At 37.6% G+C, this 22,856-nt stretch overlaps 1 protein-coding gene across 3 annotated transcripts in view; it reads right to left on the reverse strand.

Annotated features, from left to right (window-relative positions):
* The window catches only part of LOC103140012 (low-density lipoprotein receptor-related protein 8), a 96,019-nt gene extending 74,153 nt beyond the window's left edge, over nt 1–21,866 (reverse strand). For all 3 annotated transcript variants that reach the window (XM_007554925.2, XM_007554926.2, XM_007554924.2), the window contains exons 1-2: nt 21,696–21,866; nt 20,927–21,043 (exon numbers count right to left, since the gene is read on the reverse strand). In XM_007554925.2, coding sequence (XP_007554987.1) covers nt 20,927–21,043; nt 21,696–21,762 — 184 coding nt within the window. In that variant the 5' untranslated portion in view covers nt 21,763–21,866. The remainder of the gene's footprint in view (nt 1–20,926; nt 21,044–21,695) is intronic.
* Between the last annotated feature and the right edge of the window lie 990 nt (nt 21,867–22,856).

The following is a 22,856-nucleotide window of genomic DNA, read 5'->3' on the forward strand; positions in this document are numbered from 1 at the left end:
AAAAACAGAACTGGAGTGTTGCTTTGATTTTAGAGCACCTCTCCTCCACAACTCTCCCACTCAGCTCCTTCAGACTAGCCAGTAGCAATTAGCAAACACCTGGTGGAACTACATGTCTGCTGAGCTCATTATAGGAGCTATTTCTCAGTGAAAAGCTGGTAAAAACATTGTTAAAGGCTTATAGAAGATCGATGTTGTGATGACTTCCTGAAGGCAGAGTTTGCAAACTAGCTAAGGCTTTAAGTGTTATAAGAGTTCAGTATTTGCTTATATTTGCATAAGCAAATGCATTAAATATTTGCTTACGTTTAACACGGGGCTCATCCAAGTAAACAAAGAATAAACTGAAAAAAAAAATCCAAGTTTCAACAAATATTTCTTTTGCTCAGTCTGCTACTTTTTCTTTACTATTTTTTTTTTTTCATCATTTTATACTCAAGACTAGAACCAGGTTTTCTGGACTAGAACCAAACATGGAGAAGCAGCATTCAGCTTCTATGCACCACAAATTTGGAACAAACTTCCAGAAAACTGAAAAACAGCAGAGACCAAGTCAAGGCTAAAAACTCACTTGTTTATAGATGCATTTGGACCATAATAAATGAAACACTGACCAATATATTTAATGTGTGTCGATGATTTAAATGATGACACTGGACAAATTGCAATGTTTGTTACTGGTTTCTCAAGTGACTGTGTGACTTTTTTGTGACTTTTTATTTTTGTGTTTTTATTAACTTTGGACTGCCTTGTTGCTGAAATGTGCCTTTCAAATAAACTTGACTCATTGATTTATTCATGTTCACCAGTTTTCATGGACATTAGGTTTGAACGTTTCTTACTTTTCTCTTGATAGCAGTGGAAGAATTTCACTTTTCCCCCCATTAGTGTAACTCTCATCCTATCCATCCCCATTAAGTTTGGCTCAGAGCTTTATTACCTTTTAAAAACGGGTTATTTCTGCTGTCATTTTTCTGGAAAGACCTTCTAAACGCCTGCATCCGACTTTTGACAGCAAATGTTAAAAACTCCCCCAGAATGGGAATGGGAGTGCTTCTGCATATTGAAATGTGTGTCACATCGGATTATAGTGTCTCCCTACTTAATTGAGGGGTAGTTACTTGGAAATGGGAGATTAGCCTTTTACCCTGAGTAGAGAATGAGACATCTCTTCATTTCTTCCCCTCCCTTTAAGACATTGAATTTCACCAAAAAAATAAAAAAAAATAAAAAATTAAAAAGTACTGCATAATGAGTGGTGCGGACCAAATTTTCAGAAAGACCCATTTACTGGCCTGAGGACTAAAGCATATAAATTACTGTCAAGACACTGGGAGCCCACATTACATTACCCACTGCAGGCAAAAAAATTAACATAACTGTAACACTGCCTGAGGTCAGATTTCTTGTTCTAGAAAAATCAGCTTCTAGTAACAGAGGACAGTAATTAAGACACAGTCAGGCTAAAGTCCCAGCAGATGTTTGAACCTAACTCAACAGCTGCATGGAAGCATTAAACACACACACACACGCACACATACGCCCTCCACCTGTGTCATTTGGCCCTTTGTGTTACAAGTCAGCAATGGTTCTTTTCCTGTATCTCATACTGAGGTTATTAGGACAGTTAGATTGGAGGGAAATACAGCAAGTGATGACGCCAAGTTAGCCCACTAAACACTTCCTTTACAGTCCAGAGATCAAGGAGCTAAACTGCTACATAAGCAGCACAAAACAGGATACCTGCAGGTTACAGAAAGTCTAATTTAAGACTTTAAGACCTTTTTGGAAGTTGCAGACCCAATAAACAGCATAAGGGATGATTGTGGGATTCTAATTAGAATCAATCATCGCAAATCCTCCATAGTGCCAAGTTTTAATGTTTTTTGTTTTTTTTGGGTGGGGGGGATAAAAAGAGGTTTGCACAGAATGTACCTAGCAAAAGGTACATGCATATGCTAGCCCGTACAAGCTGTTGTTAGCTCGTATAGGTTAACAGCAGAAGCCAGTGGTGAAAACAAGCCAAGTGGTGATAAATTTGAATTTACCCACGATAGACGCAGCAAAGCAAGCCAGTTAACAAGATAGCAATGGTATATTAGCAGCTAGTTAGCAGCAGCTTCATCCACCTCAAGTCACATAATGCAATGGCATGCAATTCAAACCTTTGAGACAAAAAAGTCCAGTGAGATAACAAAACAAAAATCAACTACACATACAACACTATATGGTGATAATATGATGAACTTTATTTAAAAAGGGACCATGTACAACTCGCACATAAATGTCACCATTTGATGGGCTGCACCAAATTATAGCGAAAGTTAATTCACATCTGCAGCCTTTTGACAAGTTACAAAAATGGATATTAAACACAATAATCAAGTAAGGCAGAAAATATAACAAGTATTTTTCCAATCACAGCACACAAACACACACATACAGACTTAGTCACTGGCACATACGTACGCACGCGCGCACGAACACGCGCACACACACACACACACACAGTTAATGTTTACATACCTGAGCTGTGTTTAATAATATTTTCAAATTAGATTTGAAAACTCTTAGAGAGCTTCAGCTCCTCACATCCATTCAAGGCCAAATTACAGTTTATGAATTTAAGATATTTTAAGGTCTTAATTTCAGATACATCATATTAATACTTTTTAAGGCCTTGATTTTGAGACTTTTTAAGGATAAGCAGAAACCCTGACAAACAATGACTTCTCCCACAGAACGGATTAAAAGTGGGCAACAAAGCATTTTTTTCCCGTTAAGGTAAAAAGGCCATGCAGCTTAAAATACTTTGAAGAACCGAACATTTAAAAGGCTATATAGCATCATCTGACAATGCAGCAGATATTTTCCAGCAAAAGGGTTCACATCTGCATCTCCTAAAAATAAACACGATGTGTCTTCAAGTAATTCTTCAGGAAGGCTGAAGATGAAATCAGCGACGTTCTGAGCTGCAGTTTCCGCCTTGCGTGTAAAGCTCCATTAAAGGAACGGTACACATCAGACATTTAGCATTTCAGTTGGCCTAATTCAACCAGTAAGAGAGAGGAGAGGTGATTCGTTAGCAGCTTTATTAAAAAATTTACTTCAGGGTTAATAGACAGAGGAATGCTGCAGAAGCAATGAATTTCTGTACAGAAAGCCGATTTTACACAGTAACAACCAAGTTCAATCAAGTCACTACACTGGAAATGGAATTAGATAAATATGACTGTAAATAAAGTAGAAAAAGTATTTGTATGAAGTCTTTCCAGCAAGTCATTTTTAGAAGAACTTAACATGGCAATAATATGAAGATCACATTCTTTCCACTGTTTGGACTAAAATAGGCTACAACCGAAACAGGAAACACTAACCTAATACTGTAGCAGAAATTTTAATGAAGCTTTTTCTAGGCCATGTTTTTTTTTGTTACTATTCCCATCATAAAATAAAACTTGGTGTCAGGACTGAAAGTAGGCCAAGGTGGTGCATCGCACATTTTAGCAGGATGCTAAATGTGCGATGTTTTGGTACAGTGGCAAAATCTGACTGAAAGTTGATCAGAGTAATCCACATGAAAAGTGATCCATTATGTACACGTTAGGGTATAAATATACCAAGACAAAGAGCCTACAAAATGGAAATGCTATTCAAATAAAGTCCATGTGTGTTGATTTTCATTAGTTTGGAATCACACACAAGAAAATAGTGCAATTCTCTTCCTGGAAGTGGACTAAATGCAGACTCAATTTGGACGTCTGGATAAAGGTCAACGACACCTTAAAAAAAAAGATAGACTACTCGAAACGGTGTTCACATTAAACTGTTTTTGTGCGACACCCAGTTGATATGGCTGAGTGTCGGCACCATCTTGCGGATGAAATGGAATCAAATTTTGACAAGTCAGACAGAACAAATATAGAAATTTGTATCAATGAGGAGGACATACAGACATTTAGAGAATGCAAAATATGTGGGCGTAAAAAGCTCAAACTGTGGCTAAAGACCGGGCACTGTGTCAAGGCAAGAGGAAATGAAGGAATTTGTCATAAGAAATATAGGAAATGGGTATGAAATGTCAGCTGTCTGTAGACAGTGTGTGTGGAGAATACAAACTGTACGCTCGAGGACATGGCAGCCTTAAGTTTGCCTGTACCCAAGGTCAGAGCAACAATAAAAACATTTAAAACATCTGGGAACATGGTGGATGTGAATCTCAGTTTGAACATCTAGACAAACATCTGCAAAGAGAAATGATTAGAGATCAATTTTCTGGATGCTCCAATCTTGTGACACAAGATGGAGTTTTCCTGTTGGCCACATGGAGCTGAAGTAAACATAAAGTGGGACGAAGTAGTTAAAAAATAAAATAAAATAATAAAAAAAAGAATTCCTGAGTTAATAAATAAATGGAGTCTAATTAAAAAGGCATTTTTCTGAAATATTCAGAAATTACTTTACTGCAAGAAAGCTTAATTTATTTAAAGACTTCCCACATCTTTATCAAGGGTGCTAATAAGTATAAATGTTTTATTTTATTTTGTCAGATGAAAGAACCCAATTATGCATGAAAAACACTTGTAAAAATGATGTAAGCAAAGCAAAAGATTTTAAAAATACAGACATACTATGAAATATCCTTCTCTGTTGGTTTTACCATTACTTTTATTTATTAAGTTAACAACATTTACTCTTATTTAAAGTCTAAAAAGACCAGACTTGTTTTTTTTTCTTTATGTAAAAGAACCACTGATTAAAGCTTGATAAGTATGGGCTAACTTCAAACAACTAGTAGAAAGGCAAAGCTGTAAATATAATATTGGACATCACTTAAACGAACGCTTCTGCTTCGAGCTCAGAATTTTTGTTTCTTACTTTCTATCATCAACAACTACAACAAAACATATTTATGTTGTACTTAAGGATCAAATTCCTATATAAAACACCACTAAATACAGGAAATGAGAACATAAATTAAAACAGCGGGCAGCAGGACACACAACCTTGACTTTGACCTCAGTGGAGTTTACAGGTAATCCCTGAAGCGCCGTGTGTCTTATCAGGTACAGAATATCTGATCTAATTCACCACTAAAACAGCAAAACAATCACTTTAAAGTCAATGACCCTCTCCTTCCCTCCTCCTCCTCGGCTAGCCCACACTGCCACCACTTCCTTCTCTTCGCCGCTGCTCAGTTTCATCTCCCTCTGTTGATCCACATCGAATCAAATGACACCCCTTGCCACGTACAACAGGTATACACAAGCTAAGAAAACACTTCATTGTGTGCAAATCGAGTGTTTTGATGTTTGGTGCATTTGTGGTCCTGTGAATTTCTTCAGCATATACGAGTAGCCAAGAGCCATGCATAAAAAAAAAAAAAAAAAAAACCTATATACATGTCGGCAGAGATGAGCTTCAAAGCTTTGATTGTATTGTGCTTCCCTGAAGCGCGCGAGGCGCGGCCACGGCTCAAACAAGCTCTGCTTCCTGCAAATGTTTCCCACTACTTCTTAGTTTTTAGTTGTTTTATTTTTTGTAGCACTTCCAAGAAGCTGCCCTCTGAAGGACAAGTTTCTGGTTATTAAAAACGGTTCAAAAGCAGTACTGTATCCAATGCTACTTTTTAATATTTTTTTATTAGAAGTATATATTGCTGAGATTAATTATGCAACTGTTGGTCCAACCAAGATCTTATGTTTGTTTGTTTGTCTTGCTTGGTTCTTTGAATGAATGAATGAATGAATTCTTCACATCCATGTTGCCAAACAGTAAATGATAGAGATGCTGTGCAGAGTTGCTGTCATTTCTTGCTTCTGTCATGGATTGTGCTGAATTATGATTGGTTTTGGGTTTTGATTGAGTTTTTTTTTTTTTTTTTGCCAGATTTTGCAGCTCTGTAGTAGCATTACTGATGCTCATTATTCTAACTTCTTGCACTTTTATTTCCAACCCAGCCTGTGCAAAAGTGCTGCATCACAACATTAAACAGTTTTAAAAAGATACGTTATGTCGCTTATTATCCTGAGACTGTGAAGCAAATGCACAAATGCAATGCTTACAAACCTGCTGCTCTGAAGAAACTGTTTATTTAGCTGTTTTTTAATGCTGAAGGTGGGTGATGTGACTTTTAAAGAGTATTGCGTTACAGGTCAGATGCTGTTTTCAGATGTGATCATCAACATGTTCACTTCCAAAGCAAAGCAAACGTTTGGCTGCTGTTTGACAAGAAAAAAACCCCGTTGAGATTCGTAAACATATCTGCAAAAACATGTCAAACTCATGATCGAAGACGAACAGAAAACCCTCTAACAAATAATCCAACCAAACAGATGCTGAATGGTGTCAATGGTGCCTAATGCCCAGAATTAGCTGCCAACACAAAAACCAGCTGAAAACTGTTGACTGTACGAGAACCAAACCAAGCACCAAATCATCCGACCAACATTCAGGGATCAGTGGCTAAGAGAGCAACCTTTTAAATACATGACACTTTATTAGAGTCAGCATTAAATACAGCACAATTTGACTGAAATCTGTTAAATGATCCACGTGTCAATGTGTGTTGTATAATGACTTGGTCAACTGAACCCTGACCAAAACTACAAGACAGCAGCACAAAGTTGAGCTAAAATAGCTTTAAAAACAACTAAATCAACAGGCGACAATTGGAATATATTCCTCGGCAATTATTGTACTCCACATGGTCTTTCATGGTATAAAAGTTGAACACACTGGAAATGCAGTGACAATACATATAATGTATTGTGCAGCCTTACTTTTTAAGCTAAAAATACTTTAAACTGGGAAAGGGAACTTTGATTTTAAAAAATTGGACTAAAGCAATATAATTCGTATAGCAAATGTTTCAAACTCAATGTAGCACAGATATAAGAATAAAAGCCAGCTGAGCAAATTACTTATAACCTAATTTTTTACCCTTTGACAAAGGCAGATATATTAAAGTTGATCATCAGTCAAACCCTGGTATCCGTTAGGTGTGAATGGTTCTGATGGAGATGAGCTGAAATCTTGGTCAGGTTGAATTGATGCCAATTTGAAACCTGCTGGGTTTCCTTACATAGAAAACTTTTAGTAATAAACTGAACTTAAGCTCATTGTCTCATAACTAGGGTCGACTGGAATATAGGCATGACTGGATTTATATGACTTGTTTTGTAAAGTCAAAACAAGTCAACACTGTGAACAGGCACTGTATAAATGAACTGAATTCAACTGAAACTGAATAATTCAGTATTATCCCCAGTTTCTATGTTGAAACGTACATCATTTATAAATGTTTAACATTCCCAACACGCATGTTGTTTATTTTGCCTTTTCAGATCCCTCTCATTAGATTTCCTCAGTGGTCCTGGTTTCCAGCTTGGCTCAGTTAATCAGCACACCTGTCAGTCATCCAGCCGAACCTCTGCCAGGCACTGAGGCCGTTTCTTTGTTCCAGTATTTGATTGCCATTGTGGATAACACCCTTGAAATTGATGGACGGTTTTTTTCCCCACCAACAATTTTACTGAGAATGCATCAGATAACTCACTGGTGATTGTTTTTCTTAACTAAATACATTTTGTGATGAAAACAAATACAGATTATGGATCCTCTGATCTGCTTCAAGGTATTGGGTCAAATTTCAACAATTTAGAAAGGAATAGATAAAAACAAAGCAATTAGAGAACTCAACACAAGTAAAGACAAATATCTAAAACAACAGCAACTGAAATCCAACACAATTAAGTTTTACAAATACAAGTTTTTCACAACAGTTAAGAAAAACCCTAGAGGAAGTGACAAAAAGCTAGTTTTACTAAATTCTGTTTTTACTCCGAGAACATTTAATAGTATTTTCAACCTCAGGCTTCTACCATAAGCACTGGTGTGATGTGACAAAAGATTTACAATGGAAGTAGGTAAAGTATCTAAATTAGCAACTTGTGCGGTTGACTGTACTTTCCCCCCAGCACTCTACATTATCCTTAGCATTATCCTCTCAATCACTAAGATTTCCATCAGGTGTGGGAATTAAGGACAGTGGAAGTCCTTCAAGTTGGCCAAATATATAATACATAATGTATGTGGTCAGTATTTGCAGCATTAAATTGATCATCAGAACATGATTAAGGTATGCATTTTAATCTGCAGGTCAAACATCAAATCAAAAGCAGCCGGAAATGTTTTGCTTGGTCTGGACTCTGTTTATGACTGGGTTGCCTTTTAGAAGAAGGCTTCATTCTATTAATCATTATTTTATTTTCCTTTTCAAAAGGTAAATTCCAGTATCATTTCTTGGAGCTCTAGGTTATGAGATCATCCCGACTGGAGATCAGCTGTTTTACATCCTCCAGTGTTAGGGAAGAATAATCTTCTAGGCCAAAACTTTCTAACACACACTTGGACGTTTAGCACTGAGGCGGAGCCTTCTACCGTTTTTTTCTCTGTTCATTGTTGAAAGCTTCTGCTACAAATCCTCTAACCTACTCTGTCACAACCTTCTCGGCTCCTGGACCAAACTTTTCCAAGAAGGTCCGTGATAGGCAACAGGTGGTTTGGTTCTTGAACGCACTTCTGACTTGATTGTTTGAAAGAAAATTTTTAATTTCTTGTAAAAATATGGACAAAACAATAACCAAGTGTCTTACAATTTAGATGACAATGGAAGTTCACTTAATCTGATGTTTAAATTTTAATAGGAGGGTCTAAAAGTTACCAAAGTAATCTAAACAATTCCAAATATACATATTAATTACAAATTTTGGTTCTATTCTAAATGTTCAAAACTACAGACAGAACTTGCAATGCAAAATTCAACATAAATAGCAACAATATACTCTTTGCCAGTCTTAACAGATATCATTCTCATCTGGTTTTCTGCCAATTTGTTTGTTCTGTTTTAAAGTTGAAATATACTGTGTATTGTCCTTTAATTTCATCTTCCCCACAGTTATGCATCTAGTCTAGTTTGATGTCTAGGTGAATATTCTCCACCACCTATATTTCTTCACCTAAGACTAAAACTGCTTTTCACCTTTCCTATTCCTTAACTTTTCTGCTCCATCATGTTTATAGAGATGTTAAAGGAGGTGCAATAACTCATAGATAGTTACATCAGGTCTACCAAAAACACACCTTGGATGGCTGTTGATAAAAACAAGAGTATCTTAAGGAATTAAATTGGAGCTGTTGTTGTCTTAGCGTCAAAATACACACAAGTTTAAGTGTGTTGATAAAAATCAACACACTTAAGTAGGCTGTCAAACACAGCCTACTGTGAACTGCGGAGCTTCCCGGCAGCTTCTCTGCAGTGTGAGCAGAGACCTAATTGAATCTTTGAGTTGTTTATATTGCATTACAGTCAAAATGTGTCATATTTTTCTTTGTAAAGCCCTACAGAGAGAACAGCCAGTTTAATGCTTTTTTCATAAAGAACATATTTATTAGTTCCCACCTGCAGTCCTTAACTTCAAGGCTTTTAACAAAAATGACTGCTCAGTATTGAAGTTTAAGGCTCATTCTTGTTTGCCATCAATGCGCAGGTAAAGAAGGAGCTGGTGCTGTTAGTTTCATTTCATTCAAACCTAGCAGATGAAGTCTGATGAGCCACTTCAGTCCAACACTAAAACGAGATCTCGCAATATTAAAACGTTCCAATATTTCTTGTCAAACTACCAGGATGCTGTAATCAGGTGGCTCTACCTCTGGTAAAGAATTACTACGGGCTCCATGTATGAAAGTGAAGATTTTAAGAATGGCATCCTACTGCAGATATGTTTGATTTTCTTATTTTAAATTTGAATTGTTCTGTTATGTTGACAAAGTCGACTACAACACCCCTTGTAAAGCTGACCAACAACATTCGCTAGCAGAAGTGTGGGAGAAGTGCACACCACTTTTAAACCAACAGAGTCACAACACTGCGGATAGTTACTGGAGAAAAAGACACAGAGTTAAAGCTCTGAGAATCCTGGAACTAGTTAACCCTTAGCTGCTAGCAACAATTAGGAGAGCATCTGCTTCAGAATTCCCTACTGGTGTTAAATTAAAGAGCTACATGAGGTTTTTTTTAATGAGTCTACCTTTGATCTCCTCTCTCTCAAAAACTAAACACCAATCAAAAATTTTACATTGAACAGGGATCATTATAGAAAAAATAGAGATTTTTGAACCCCTAACCTGCTATGATTTCTTGAGGTTTAAGCAGAGTGACATTTTAATGAAAAATGATGTTAAAACAGTAACTTACAAAACAGCCAGGAGGACAGAAAAGGGGAACTGGGGACATGGAGGAACATAAGGAGGAGAGTGAGGAGAGGTGTTTAAATACTGGGAGAGACAATGCTGGAACAATAGACTGGGACTGATTGACTGCAGGTGTGAAAGGAGAGAGAGAGAGAGAGAGAGAGAGAGAGAGAGAAACAGGGGAACTGGGAAAATTAATCTACCTGTAACAAACAACTAGGCACAAGAAATATAATTAAACTGGAGTAACTAAGAAAGGATTGAACTAACGTCAAACACAAACAAGGTTAATCTAATCAAATAGAAACTAAGCAACACAGAACAATAATCCAACTGGAATCTAATAATCAAACCCCAAAATCACCCTGGACAAAGTCAAGCTGTGAAAACACAAAGATTATTTTCAATGCATTTTAAAAATTATTTCAGGACCATCACAGAACGCAGCAAGCACAGAAATTACATCAACTGAACTATTTAGCATTAGCACTGATTACAGATTCGTCATTTTGTGATTTTGTTTTAGTTTTCCCAAAAACATTGCTCATCTTGTCATGATCATGTGAACCATTTCTCGAGCCTCTTGACGTTTCCTGAGCTGGATGCATCATTATGCTGAATGATGACTGATTAACAGCTTTCTGGGCAGCATAGATCAAGAGACAAAAACAACAGAACAAATGCATTTTAGGATGAGACTCTTATTGATGATAGTGATTATCTGCTCTCTTTTGCAGGGGACTAGCTGCAGGACAAGAAGCTGATTAAAGTCTGTGTGAAGTGAAAAGTTTGACATGCCAAGCCAAGCAGCTCTGCTTGTTAATAACTGGGTCATCCGCAGTTCATTCCCAGTCAGGGTCAATAGTTTCCTAGTTATACTAATGGTGCAGACCTGTGGGCATATGGACTGATCTGATGGCACTGGCGGCCCACACGCAAAGTTTCCACACCGTAATGGCAGCACTGTAATGAGTCACCCTGTAGCCGGACAAGTGGAGATAAGTGAGCTGAGGTGACACTCGTTAAGTCATCCAGCTACAATGAATCATCTATAAAACAAAGACTGAGGTCTGAGGTTGCCATGTCAGAGCTATTGGTTCATCATTCCGGTCCACTAACATGGGTGCTGCTCCCTGTTACTCCAGCTTATCTCGAGACAGGGAATAACGCCACGTGTAGTTGTGGGATGAGTGTGTGCCCTCGACCACTAAGAAAGACATCAAAATAAAGTGGGACTCACACAGTCACACTTGGCTGAAGCCAGCATCCCTGGAACTGTCGGCAATGATTCACAAGCTGGCCTGTTGAGTCACATAAGCTGGCACTTTCTGTTAAAATGAGTCACAAGTTCTGTAGGGCTACGACTTTTATAAGTGGTATCAACAGCTTTTCATGCGGTTCTTTTCTCTTTTTTTTCCTTTTTATTACAGATTTATGAAGAAACAAACTGGCCTGTGGATGTAAATACAGAGTTCTCATTCCAAATATCTGATTTCATATAAACAGCAAGCATCTTAACCTGGGATCACATCAACAGGGTTTCCCCTCAGTGCATTACAAGCCTGGCAGACCACCAGGCTTTACTTATACTTTACTGTATAAACAAACAACAAGTATTGTTTGTTTATTGTAGTTTTTATTTAAACAACAGCAACAGAGATAGTAAAGTCTCTGCTGGTGAAACAGCTGGAAGCAAAATGGCAGCAAAGTAGTAGAAACTGAGAATAAGTCTTTTTTAATCACCAGAACTCCATAACCACTTCCTGTCCGATCTACACAACAACTTAAGCGAATAAAGTCACAGATAAAAGATAAAAAATCCTGGACACTTTAATTAGGATGAAACAACTGAAGAGCAAAAAATATTTTTTTAAAGATTATTTTAATTGTGGGTTTTTTTATGTTTGTCTTTATTATAGTTAGTGTTTAGGTATTGTTATTAATGTGTTCCAATAAACACATATTTTCAAATTTCCTGTCAACTTTAAACATTTTTTAACTCAAAAACACAGTGGCCCTTTGGATGATTGCCCTAGTGCCCCTAGCACCGGGCTTAGAAAGTTTCCTGGGGGAAAACTCTGCGAATGAATCACAAACTTATACTATGTGCTGGAAAATGTTTATCATGCAACATATTCAAACAAACATGCATCATTAAATTGACTGGTGTTTACTGGTAGCCAGAGGGAAATTAAAAAGCAGACATTAAATACAAATCCACATCGAAGACAAAAGTGGCACCAGGAAGCCGTTCTGTACAACTCATTGAGACATGTCTGCAGTTCCTTGAGGCTGCATAACGGTAAGAGAAAGCAAGACTTGAAAGAGAAAAACTAAACCAGCAACAGCAAAGTTTAAAAATGCTGGCTGCCTTTAACTCCTAAAATAGAGGAATATATCTAATTTCACCAGGAAATACACATAGAAACTGCTGTACAAGAAATATTTTCCATAACGCCAAAAAAGCCAGTTGGAAAGGTCAACACCAATATCATTTTGTCCATTTTAAATTCAGCCGCTCTTGACACTCTGCTCTGCTACCAATATAAAAAATTGATGACTACTACAGTAGGGCTGGGAACAGTTTTTATGAATCTTGTTATTTTATCTTCTTATATTAGATTTTGTCCTTACAGAAATTTGGAGTTCAGAAATTGGCCCCACAATTATAAATAAACAGTTCAACACCCAAGCTTAAAAAATGTAAAAAATGACTCAATCATCAGTCATCTGACCCTTGGTATTTACAGTACTAAATACTTTCAGAGGCCAGCTGAGGTGTTAAAATTGTAATCTCACAACTGTGACCTTTAAGGAAAGCAAGACTGATCAGCCTAGAAATTTTTGTGATGCTTGAATATGATTTTAAAAAAAAAAGCAATTTAACTCTTTATAACATGTTTGAAGTCCGAACACAGACATGAAAGCTCAGAAGAGATTATGCTGAATAGAAACCAGAGCAGCTCCAAACTGCTCTTTTGAAACTTCACCGTTATGTCCGCTTTTCATCTAAACAGAAACCATACTTTAAATGTTACATGAGGGTCCACCGAGTCCGTCTTGGGAAAACTCACTGCTTTTTATCCTTGGAAAGGCAGCTATTTTCCTCTCCCTTTTTTGGTGCTAAGGAGTAAAACATCAAGTGCAGAAGAGGATAATACATGGCAGATGTGGACGAGAGACTAAGGCTGAGTGATGCTTTTCGCCCGACACATTAATCCTTCTCCCTCCATGTAAGTTTGTGTGTCACACACACACTAATCTGAGATAATAGCTCAATTGGAGCGGCAGACTTCTTAATGATCACTTAGAGCGAGCAGGCTTTGAGACGTACAAACACTGACCAGCGGTGTAGTACGGCCAGCCACTGGGGAAATAAACGGTCACACAGACATTCATGCGGATAAAATTATATTAATGCTGCAACATTTAAGAAAGGCAACTGGACACAACAATTAGTGCATCCTCGTGTACTAAGATATTTGCACTGGAAACTAGACCAAAATTATTTGGTCAGATTTTGTGTGGAACAGCTGCTTTCAGGAACAGCTGGAATAAATAAAGTCTAAAAAAATGTTCTAAAGATACATTTGAGGCTCTATAAATATAAAAGTATCAATTCGCCTTCCACTACTGCTGTAAGGGTGGACGAATACACCAAGAAGCTCTGCCATTCAGAAATAAAACTTTTCTACTGGATGTCTAGATGAATGGATGGTGTTTGAAAAACGTGCCTGCAGATTAAGTAGTTGTGTAAATCTATTTTTAAAAAAAGCAAACAAGAAGAAAGGCACACAGTTTGGCGCTGACTCAGCATCCCAGAGGAAAGCACAGCAAAGACTTTGTGATGTGGAATGCCTTCCTTCAGGTAGAGATGCTAAATTTATCAAAGTGGATGATAAAGATCATTATCACATCCAAGCATGAAAAGAAAGACAGGCTGGGCTTTGAAGGTAAGAGGAAAAAATGGAAAGTGGGTGATATTCTTCTATCATCATCAGGACGAGGATTAAACTGTGTCTCTATGTCAGTGTTGGCACTAATCTGACTTTAGGAGTCCAAGGGGAGAAGTCTTTTGTTGCTTTCTCAGCCGTCAGGCTCAGAAGGTGAGCGGGCCGGCCAGCTTTGCATCTAACCCTGTAGAAAGTTTGGAAGACAGACAAAGATCTTTGCATACTCTGCAAGAACAGAGAAATTTGTTCTCCTTCCCAGAGCTGCAAGAACAAAACAACGCCATTATGTTCTTCACTGCAAAAACAGAAAATCTTACAGAGTATTTCTGGTGTAGTTCCTAGTTTCTTATTACATTTGAAATAAGACAAAACTAACTTATACGTAACCTTTTAGCAAGATATGGACGTTTGTTTTAAGTTAAAACTTCCTTAGCATTGATTTTAAGAAGTTTCACTGGCAGATTATGTAATTTATAATAAGACATTATTGTAAATAATGAGTTGTCTTATTGTGTTCTAAATTAAGTTTTTCATTTTTTACTGACTTAGTAATAAATTTAGCCTTGTCATTTTATTTTTATGTTTTCTTTTATCTTATTTATCACTGATGTTCAGCACTTTGTTTCAGTTCTGACTTGTGTTAAATCATTTTATAGATTAAGTTGATGATGACGATGATGAATATTATTAAAGCGTGTCATAATTAAGGATACTGATTCCAAATGCATACTGTACTTTTTGGAGTTTTTTACCCCCATTTTCTATCCCATATATCTTTTTTCCCCTCCACAGCTCAACATTACATTGAGCTGCTCTGTCAGATAAAATCCAGTACAAATATGTTGTGTTTTGCTGCTACAATCTGAAATAATATGGGAGACTTAAGGGAGTGGATTTTGCGAGGTGATGTGTATTCAATAACTTCAAAAATAAGAAAGTTGTTCATGAACGTGGCTAATGATGGCGTCCAATTATACATGTATGACTGTATGTGAGCATACAGGAGCGAGTGGTCAGCAGGGAACACAGATCAAATGATGGGGGATGGTGGGGTGGATGAAGAGATAAGACAGCATACTCATGACAATACTGTTGAGGGGGTTGGGGGTCAGCAGAAATGCTAAAGGATGATAAAGAATTGTTGTCCATCTACTGCATAATAACAGAATAGAGAATATCAGTGTTTCAGAAGCTTAACATTTGTTTAGCTCCCAGCAGCTCCAGTCAGGTCAGAAATTAAGTGACACTGGAGCAAAAAATGACCAGCTATGGCACAGGTTTCTTCCTGTCAGCACATTTAACAGCCACAGTCTGTTGAGCACATTTAGTCATTGGATGGCGTAGTTTGGTGTAGCGCTGCACAATGAAAGGCTGAGAACAAAACAGTGACGCTATCCACTCAGCAAATCAGAAACGTAATTAAAATATACTGAAATGATTACTACATAATAAACAAAAACAGTGGTTTGTTATACTACACCAGTAGTAATATTATAAATGGAAACAGATAAGGTGCACTGTAAGAAAAATGTATGTTAAAAAAAAACAATTATATGAACATCTCTGTCAACTCTGACATTGATTTTTACCATAATTTAAATATTCGTCATGGTAAGTTTACTCACATTTCTGTTTGTCCAAAACTGAAATGTTCAGTATTTTTACAGTATATCTCCCGTTAAATTCGCAAACATTTCTGTTGTTTAAAAAGGGAAAATTTCCATATTTTTTACAGTGTATCCCAACATCAGGCAACCTCAAATTCAGAAAAAAAGTTCTGATTTATTTTATGTGCCAAAAAGTTACTCCAACTTTTAAATCCAAACCATGTCCAGATAGCTTCTGTAATGTCGTCCGTTCAACACACCAGCTTCTGCGCCTTCTACCCAAGATGCAATGTGGGAAGTAGAAAATACGTGAAAAATAACTTAAAAGTCTTTACAGAAAATTTCTTCACATTCTACGGCACATCCAACCATTTTCATGCACATTTTTGACAGCGTGTAAAAACAGGATTACAATATTATGATGATACCTGTTAGTGACTAGGAAATGATAAGTACATGTTGAGTTGTTGGACGTGAAGAGGTCAAACAAAAAAAAATGTTAATTAGTCAAAAAAACATAAGAAATAGACCGTATTTCAATAATTAAATACACTTTACATTAAATTCTGTTAATCTAACAGGATTTTCAACTACATAATTAAATCTACATCAAGAGTCATTTTCTACTATATCTGTCGTTGATCAGAGCCAAGCACTCACACAGGCTCACACACATCCCAGCCCACTGCTGACTGACAGTTCAGTCATTTATTCTGTGTGTGCATCATGAATAATGTGCTGGAGCCTCCAACATAGAGAGACAGAGACCTGGAACTGTTTGACCTGCCTGAGGGCAACAGTGACTGCCTAGACCAGTCCACAATCCATCACAGAGACAAACAGGACAAATAGCCGTTCATACACACCTGGGGGCAATTGAGAGTGGCCAGGTAACCTAGCTGGATATTTCTGGACAATGGGGAGAAGCCAGAGTACCCAGAGAAAACCCACGCAGGCATGGAGACATTGTGCGAACGCTACAACTTCCTTTATAAGTGGGTGTTAGCATATTGAGTGGGGCTGCGGCTAACGATTATTTTAGTTATCGATTAATCGATTGTTCTGACGATTAATCAAATAAGAAAAATTGACACATTCTGCAGATTTTTCATTTAAGCCTTTCTTGAGACATTAGAAATAAAGCAAAAAGATTCAAATAAACAAATAATGCAATTTAATAAGAAAATAAACATTTTATTGTCTAAAATACAACATTGCGAATGTTTGATCATTTGTACCAAAGAATGCATCTGCAACCACATAAATACTTAGAAGGTCAACATATGACGTTCTAAGTATTTAGAACTTGATGCCAAGTCAAGATTTGCTTGACTTGGCATCAAAACGGATCAGAGTAGGGCAGATCAAAAAAGATCTTGGATTAACTGATTAATAATTGGATTGCAAAATGTGTTTAATAAAATATTTTGTTGCTGTTTTACAGAATTGAACCAGGTGAAGCTAAAACTGTCATATGAGGAGTTGTAGATAGATTCCAGGCAGAAAGTTTTATGTCTCAAATACAAAACTTATAATTTTTTATACAGCTTTGGCATAATTACTGCTCAGAGTATGTTTTTTTTTTTTTTGACTATGGCCTTTTTTCATGTCTGTGTACTCCAGTTAGTGATTAATCGATTACAAAGTTAGTGGACGATTACTTCACTAATTGATTCACCACAATTAATCTGATTAAAGCCCTAATCTTAGGCCTAATTTCATTTTTAAAATTACAAATGAAAGCCTCAAATCTGCAAACTCACTTTGTTGTGTACATCATCCCAGGACTGAAGGACATGCTAGTTTTTGTTAGCTGTGATTATAGCCCCAAACCTTTTCCAAAAATGTAAACAAAAACATAGCCACAATAATTGTCTCCCTGAAACAGTTTGTGTTTCTAATTTAAGTATTGAAAAAAAGGCATTTGCAAGAGGAATTAATTTCTTTTTACTTTTTTTTTTGGAATTGATTCATTTGAGTCAGTCAATGAATCATTAAAGCGTTAAATTAGATTGATTTGTTTCCTCTGCTTTAAAACTTCTTGGATCTCAATCCAATTATGCATGTGCTGCACAAACAAATCCATTCTGTGGAAGATCTACCTTGAAACTTTTGTCAGCATATAAAGGATTTGTTATTGACGGGTTGCCAAAGCTCGAGACAGGAGACTCAGAGGTCAAGCATAAAAAGGACATCCGACTCCACATCTGGCATATGTTCTCTGATTGCCTTTGTATTTAAAATACAAACTCTAAGTTAAAGGTGAGGTTTATTCTTCCAAGCAGTTCACTGATTAGTCTCCTGTCCTTGAAGCATCACGTCAATTGCAGTATGAATTAAAACCTGCAACAGGCAAGAGTAAAAAGTCCCATCCTCTTTCTGTTGGTGACTTTACTCCTCAAGGACACCAATTCAGAGAAAAATTGTTCTTTCCTTTGACAAACCATCCTCTGAATGCACCTTCCCACACGGACGCAGCTACCCACACACGGAGAGGAAACGGACACAGAGTGAAGGCCAGACTCCACTGTAACAGAGCGAGGCTAGACGGTAACAATTATCAGACATTGGTGTGACTTGTCACAGCTTAAAAGGCTTTCAGAAGCATCTTCACTCAAAACGTCAAACGTGTCAAAAGCTCCTCCTGACGGCAAAGACGCAGTGAAATTAAACAATTTTCCAGTGGCATAAAGCATAAACGCAAATATCAGCCTTTGGTTTAGTGTTAGTGGGTGAGAAGGAGAGACAGATGAATGCTTTACAAGCAAAGGTGTTCAGTAACCTCCTGATTTCACTTGCATGTCTGAGGACAAATACAGGAATCCAACAGCAACACCTGGAGCCGTAGCGTGGTTGGATGCAGCACATTATGACAGGTCTCAGTGAGTGGGAGTTTTTTGTTGTTGTTGTTGTTGGGGGGTTTTTTAAGACAGAGGTGGAGATAAACAACGAGAAAAAGAAAGTGTATAGTGCAGATACGGTCACAGAGGAGGGTAGCGGGGGAGTAAAGAAAAATTCCTCCCAAGCCACAATTAACCCAGACACAAAAGAAGGTAGCTGTGCTGCAAACACGCAGCTCTTTGGCACGGGTATCAGCGCAAACATTCTTTCTGAATGTAGGCCACTGGCACACAGTCGAAACAGAGAAACCTTCACGCACAACACAGCACAACACATCTGGGATGCAAGGAAAGCTCCGTGCATCGGACATGAAGCGGAAAGCAATCCGTCTCTCACCTGGATCGCTTTTTTCTGTTTGAAGATGATTGGAGAAGGGTTCCACTCAATCAACCCTGGTTCTGAGAAAAGGAATGAAATCAGCCGGTACGCACGCTGAGCCTGGGGTGAACACGTGCTCTCACCAAATCTATTTTCACTGGCATCTCTCTCTGCAATTTATGTCAGCCTTTCTGCCCCTCTGAAATATGTTTGTATTAGAGATTTTAAAAAAGCAACTAGAAAGACCTTGATTTATCAAGAGTGATGCAACCAAAACAAAAATTTACAGCAGGTGAAGGGGAGACTGGTCTGTTTAGCTGCTCAAAGCTATTGTTGCATCTGTAAGTGTTCTAAGAAAGGCAGAAAGATGAAAACTAGATGGAGACATTTTTAGACCGAGACAGTTGGAATAAATAAGCAAGTTTAGGTGATAACACAAGCTCACCTTTTATGTTTAGTACATTTATATTAGCCAAACATAAGTTTGGGTGACTGGAAAAACTCATTGACCCTCAACAAAAGGCCAAGCCCTTCACCAGCTGTTTGGGTTTTTTTCTAGAGCGTTGTTTTTGGTCTATGAGGGACTCTCTTAGTGACGGTAATAAATCCACTTTATCGTAGCCAAAAGACGCAGCCAACGGAAAAATATGTTGTTATAAAAGACGAGTTCCTTATGTGTGCTTATGGCTGGTACGTATATTTTCCTGTCATTTGTGACATCGATGAGAAACAATTTTTATGCATTTTTCTTCCTCCTGTCCTTTTTCATGTTTTATTGTATGTCTGCTTGTGAAAAGACATCCGTTACACTTGTAGCGTAACGGACCGGATGGCAAACATGCAACACTCATGCAGGTTTGTCGTGTTCGAGTCCTTTGCTGGAACTGCACAAGCAGCAAACCACTTTGGTTACGCCGTTTACCTCTTTCATCCAATTTATAGCCAAATTAATCCTAAATAAGCGAGTTTATACTTTTCTGGCAACTAATTCCTCACTTTCTGCACTTTTTTTTCTAAATTGGCAAATCAGTCCGTTTATGTTTATATTGTTCCCCCTAGGCCTGTCGCAATAAGCAAAAAACAAAAATAATCTATTATGAATTGCAACAAGCTCAATAATTTCCATTTGCATGATTTATCTTTTCTTTTTCTCTCTTACCACCAAAAATGGATGACAAAAGTCTTGAGTCTGGTGTATTTTTGCCATTTTTAAAGGCCGATTTTGTTTAGAGAGACTAAAGAATTCATTTTATTTGTTGTTTCTGTTGTTTTTTATATTTATTTTGGATATTTAAAATGACTTCCAGTTCTAGTGTAAAATATCTGTGTCTTTAAAGTGTCTTTGAGAATATGTTCTTTGATAATTATGTCATTACCATTAGGATTCTTGAAAACGGTCTCAAAACAATATTAATAGTAATAACTACATCTCCTGCGCTGATTTATCGCCAATCATCATTTGTTGGACTGACAAATATCTGCTGGAAAAATGTTGTTTATCGAACAACCTTACTCAAAAGTAAGCATCAAGCACAAAGGTATTCACACTCCTTAAACTTTTCTGCTTTCTTTTCTTTTTTTTGCATTACAGTCTCAAACCTCAGTGTATTTTATTTTAAGTCAAAGGAGTGTGTCTGAGTCAGGTACTTGACACTTCAACTTTGTGAAGGTCAACAATGTAAAATCTCCAGTGACCGAATGTGAAAAAACGTAAAAGTGGAGTGAATACTTTAACAAGGAACTATTCATTATAGCTAGTAACTAGAAATAAATTGAGGGTAAATGATTTATTACTTGCCCTGAAATGCCCCAACTCGTCATCGTGTATAAAGAGACCATTTCTCTCATTAACACGCACAATGTGCTAATCCTCGCTGTAACTGGATCACTTACGGCAGTTTTCTTCGTCGCTGTTATCTGAGCAGTCGTCATCGTCGTCGCACCTCCAGATGGTCGGTATACACCTTTTGTTGTTGCACTGAAATTGTCCATCCTCACACTCATCAGTGGCTGGAAGAAGAAGAAAAAAACGAGAGAGGATATCAGGGTCCAGATGGATGATCACCGCAACAGTATGTTTATGAATAAGTATAGCCGGTAGTTCGGCTGTCATTTGCAAATGAATACCTAATTGATATGCAGAATTCACTTGGGTCAACTGAAAGATGCGCTACAAGCGTCATTGTCTCCGTTTTCCACATTACCGCTCTGCTTTCTCGGGATATTTATTACTTCTAGGGTGGTGGGAGAAAGCAGAGAAGGGCCTCTGCTCCACAGTTCTAAATGAGCAGGTTCATTCAGTCTGGACTACTACATAGAGGCTGGTACTACCTCTAATGCGGTGGGGTTATTGGAGATGCTCACAGCCGGGAAACACATGACTGGGACGCAGCTTTTCGCGTCCTGAACACATGAAAGCAGCTAAACAAGCCAACCCAGTCATAAAAGAGCCAACCCGTATCGAACGCTTATTAATAATAGTGATAACGAGTATATTTCTCTGTTTTCCCCTTAAGCTATGACAGGCACGCGCGCACTGTGTACCACGGACGCCCCCAATTAAGCTACACACACCACCGTTTACATTGAACATCACTAACCACTGACGCGCATGAGGGGGAGAAAACTACCACTATGTTTAAATACAACGCATATTACTTACCTTTCAGGTAAGGCAGCCTGAGAATGAACAAATGCAAAAGTAACAATATCCGTATATCCGACCACATATCTGGAGGAGGTGACCGAGCTCATTCACATCCACGAAACAAAGCCTGAAAGCCGCTCTTGTTGTGGCGCTGCCGCTGCCAGACCGTCCGCTGCGAAACACCCACTCACTCCTGCCTCCACCTGATTGGCTGGTCTGGTGGAGATGAGAGCGCGTGGGGCGGGGCGCCAGATTATTTTCCTCAAGATTTTATAATTGCAGTATTTAGAAAAAATACTCGAGCGTTATCAAATACAAGAAATAAGGTAATTAGAATTTTAATTATCTTAAAAGTTATGAGGTTTCTAAATTATACACTGAGTAGGCCTAGCTTTATGATTCTTGGCAGGTGAAGTGAATAACATTGATTAATATTGTTAGAAGCCAGGAAAATAAGCAAGTGTAGATTGTCAGTTTGGCAGATGTGTTTATCCAGGTTGTTTTATGAATTAATAAATCAACTCAGTAAATGTTAATGACTAAAAGAAGCTTCTGTGTCAGAGAAGAAGTTTAACCAGTTTGTGACAGCATAAGTGTTAGCTAGCTAACCGAACTTCCTCTTCCAAGAAGTTTTTCTGACAAAAAAAAAGGTACACAGTTTTCCTGGCTCATTGTTCGAATACATTTTAAAAATTTATACTTTTTCTAAATACATGTGGTTTCAGTCTAATGCTTACTCAGAAGGGCAGTTTTGACATATGTTTCCATAATCTTCCTGCTCATGAGACAAAATTAAACTGTGATAATAATCATCACTGTTAGTTATGATTGTGCTTGAATATATAAACTATATTTGGTCACTTAAACCAAACTAGTTCTGATCTCTGCTCAGTTTTCCTCCATCTATCTATTTTCAGTCATTTCTCTCTGTCTGAAGTAGGACTGTACAGCTTTTTGACTGCAATTGGTCAGTTTCTTGGATTCCCTGACTTTGCAGTTCAATTGTTCTGTAACTTTGATTCATATTCTTTCTTCTCAGTCTGCATTTTTAATACTTTAAGCCATGTCTCCAATACTGCAGAAGTGAAAATCTTTGGTCCCCAAGGTGTAAAATTTCTTGTTACTGACAAGACACAAGCTAGACTGAAGAGAGGAGCTTAGATTTTGGGGTTACTG

This window comes from Poecilia formosa, unplaced genomic scaffold, assembly GCF_000485575.1.
Source record: "Poecilia formosa unplaced genomic scaffold, Poecilia_formosa-5.1.2 Scaffold67, whole genome shotgun sequence".
Taxonomy (NCBI): domain Eukaryota; kingdom Metazoa; phylum Chordata; class Actinopteri; order Cyprinodontiformes; family Poeciliidae; genus Poecilia; species Poecilia formosa.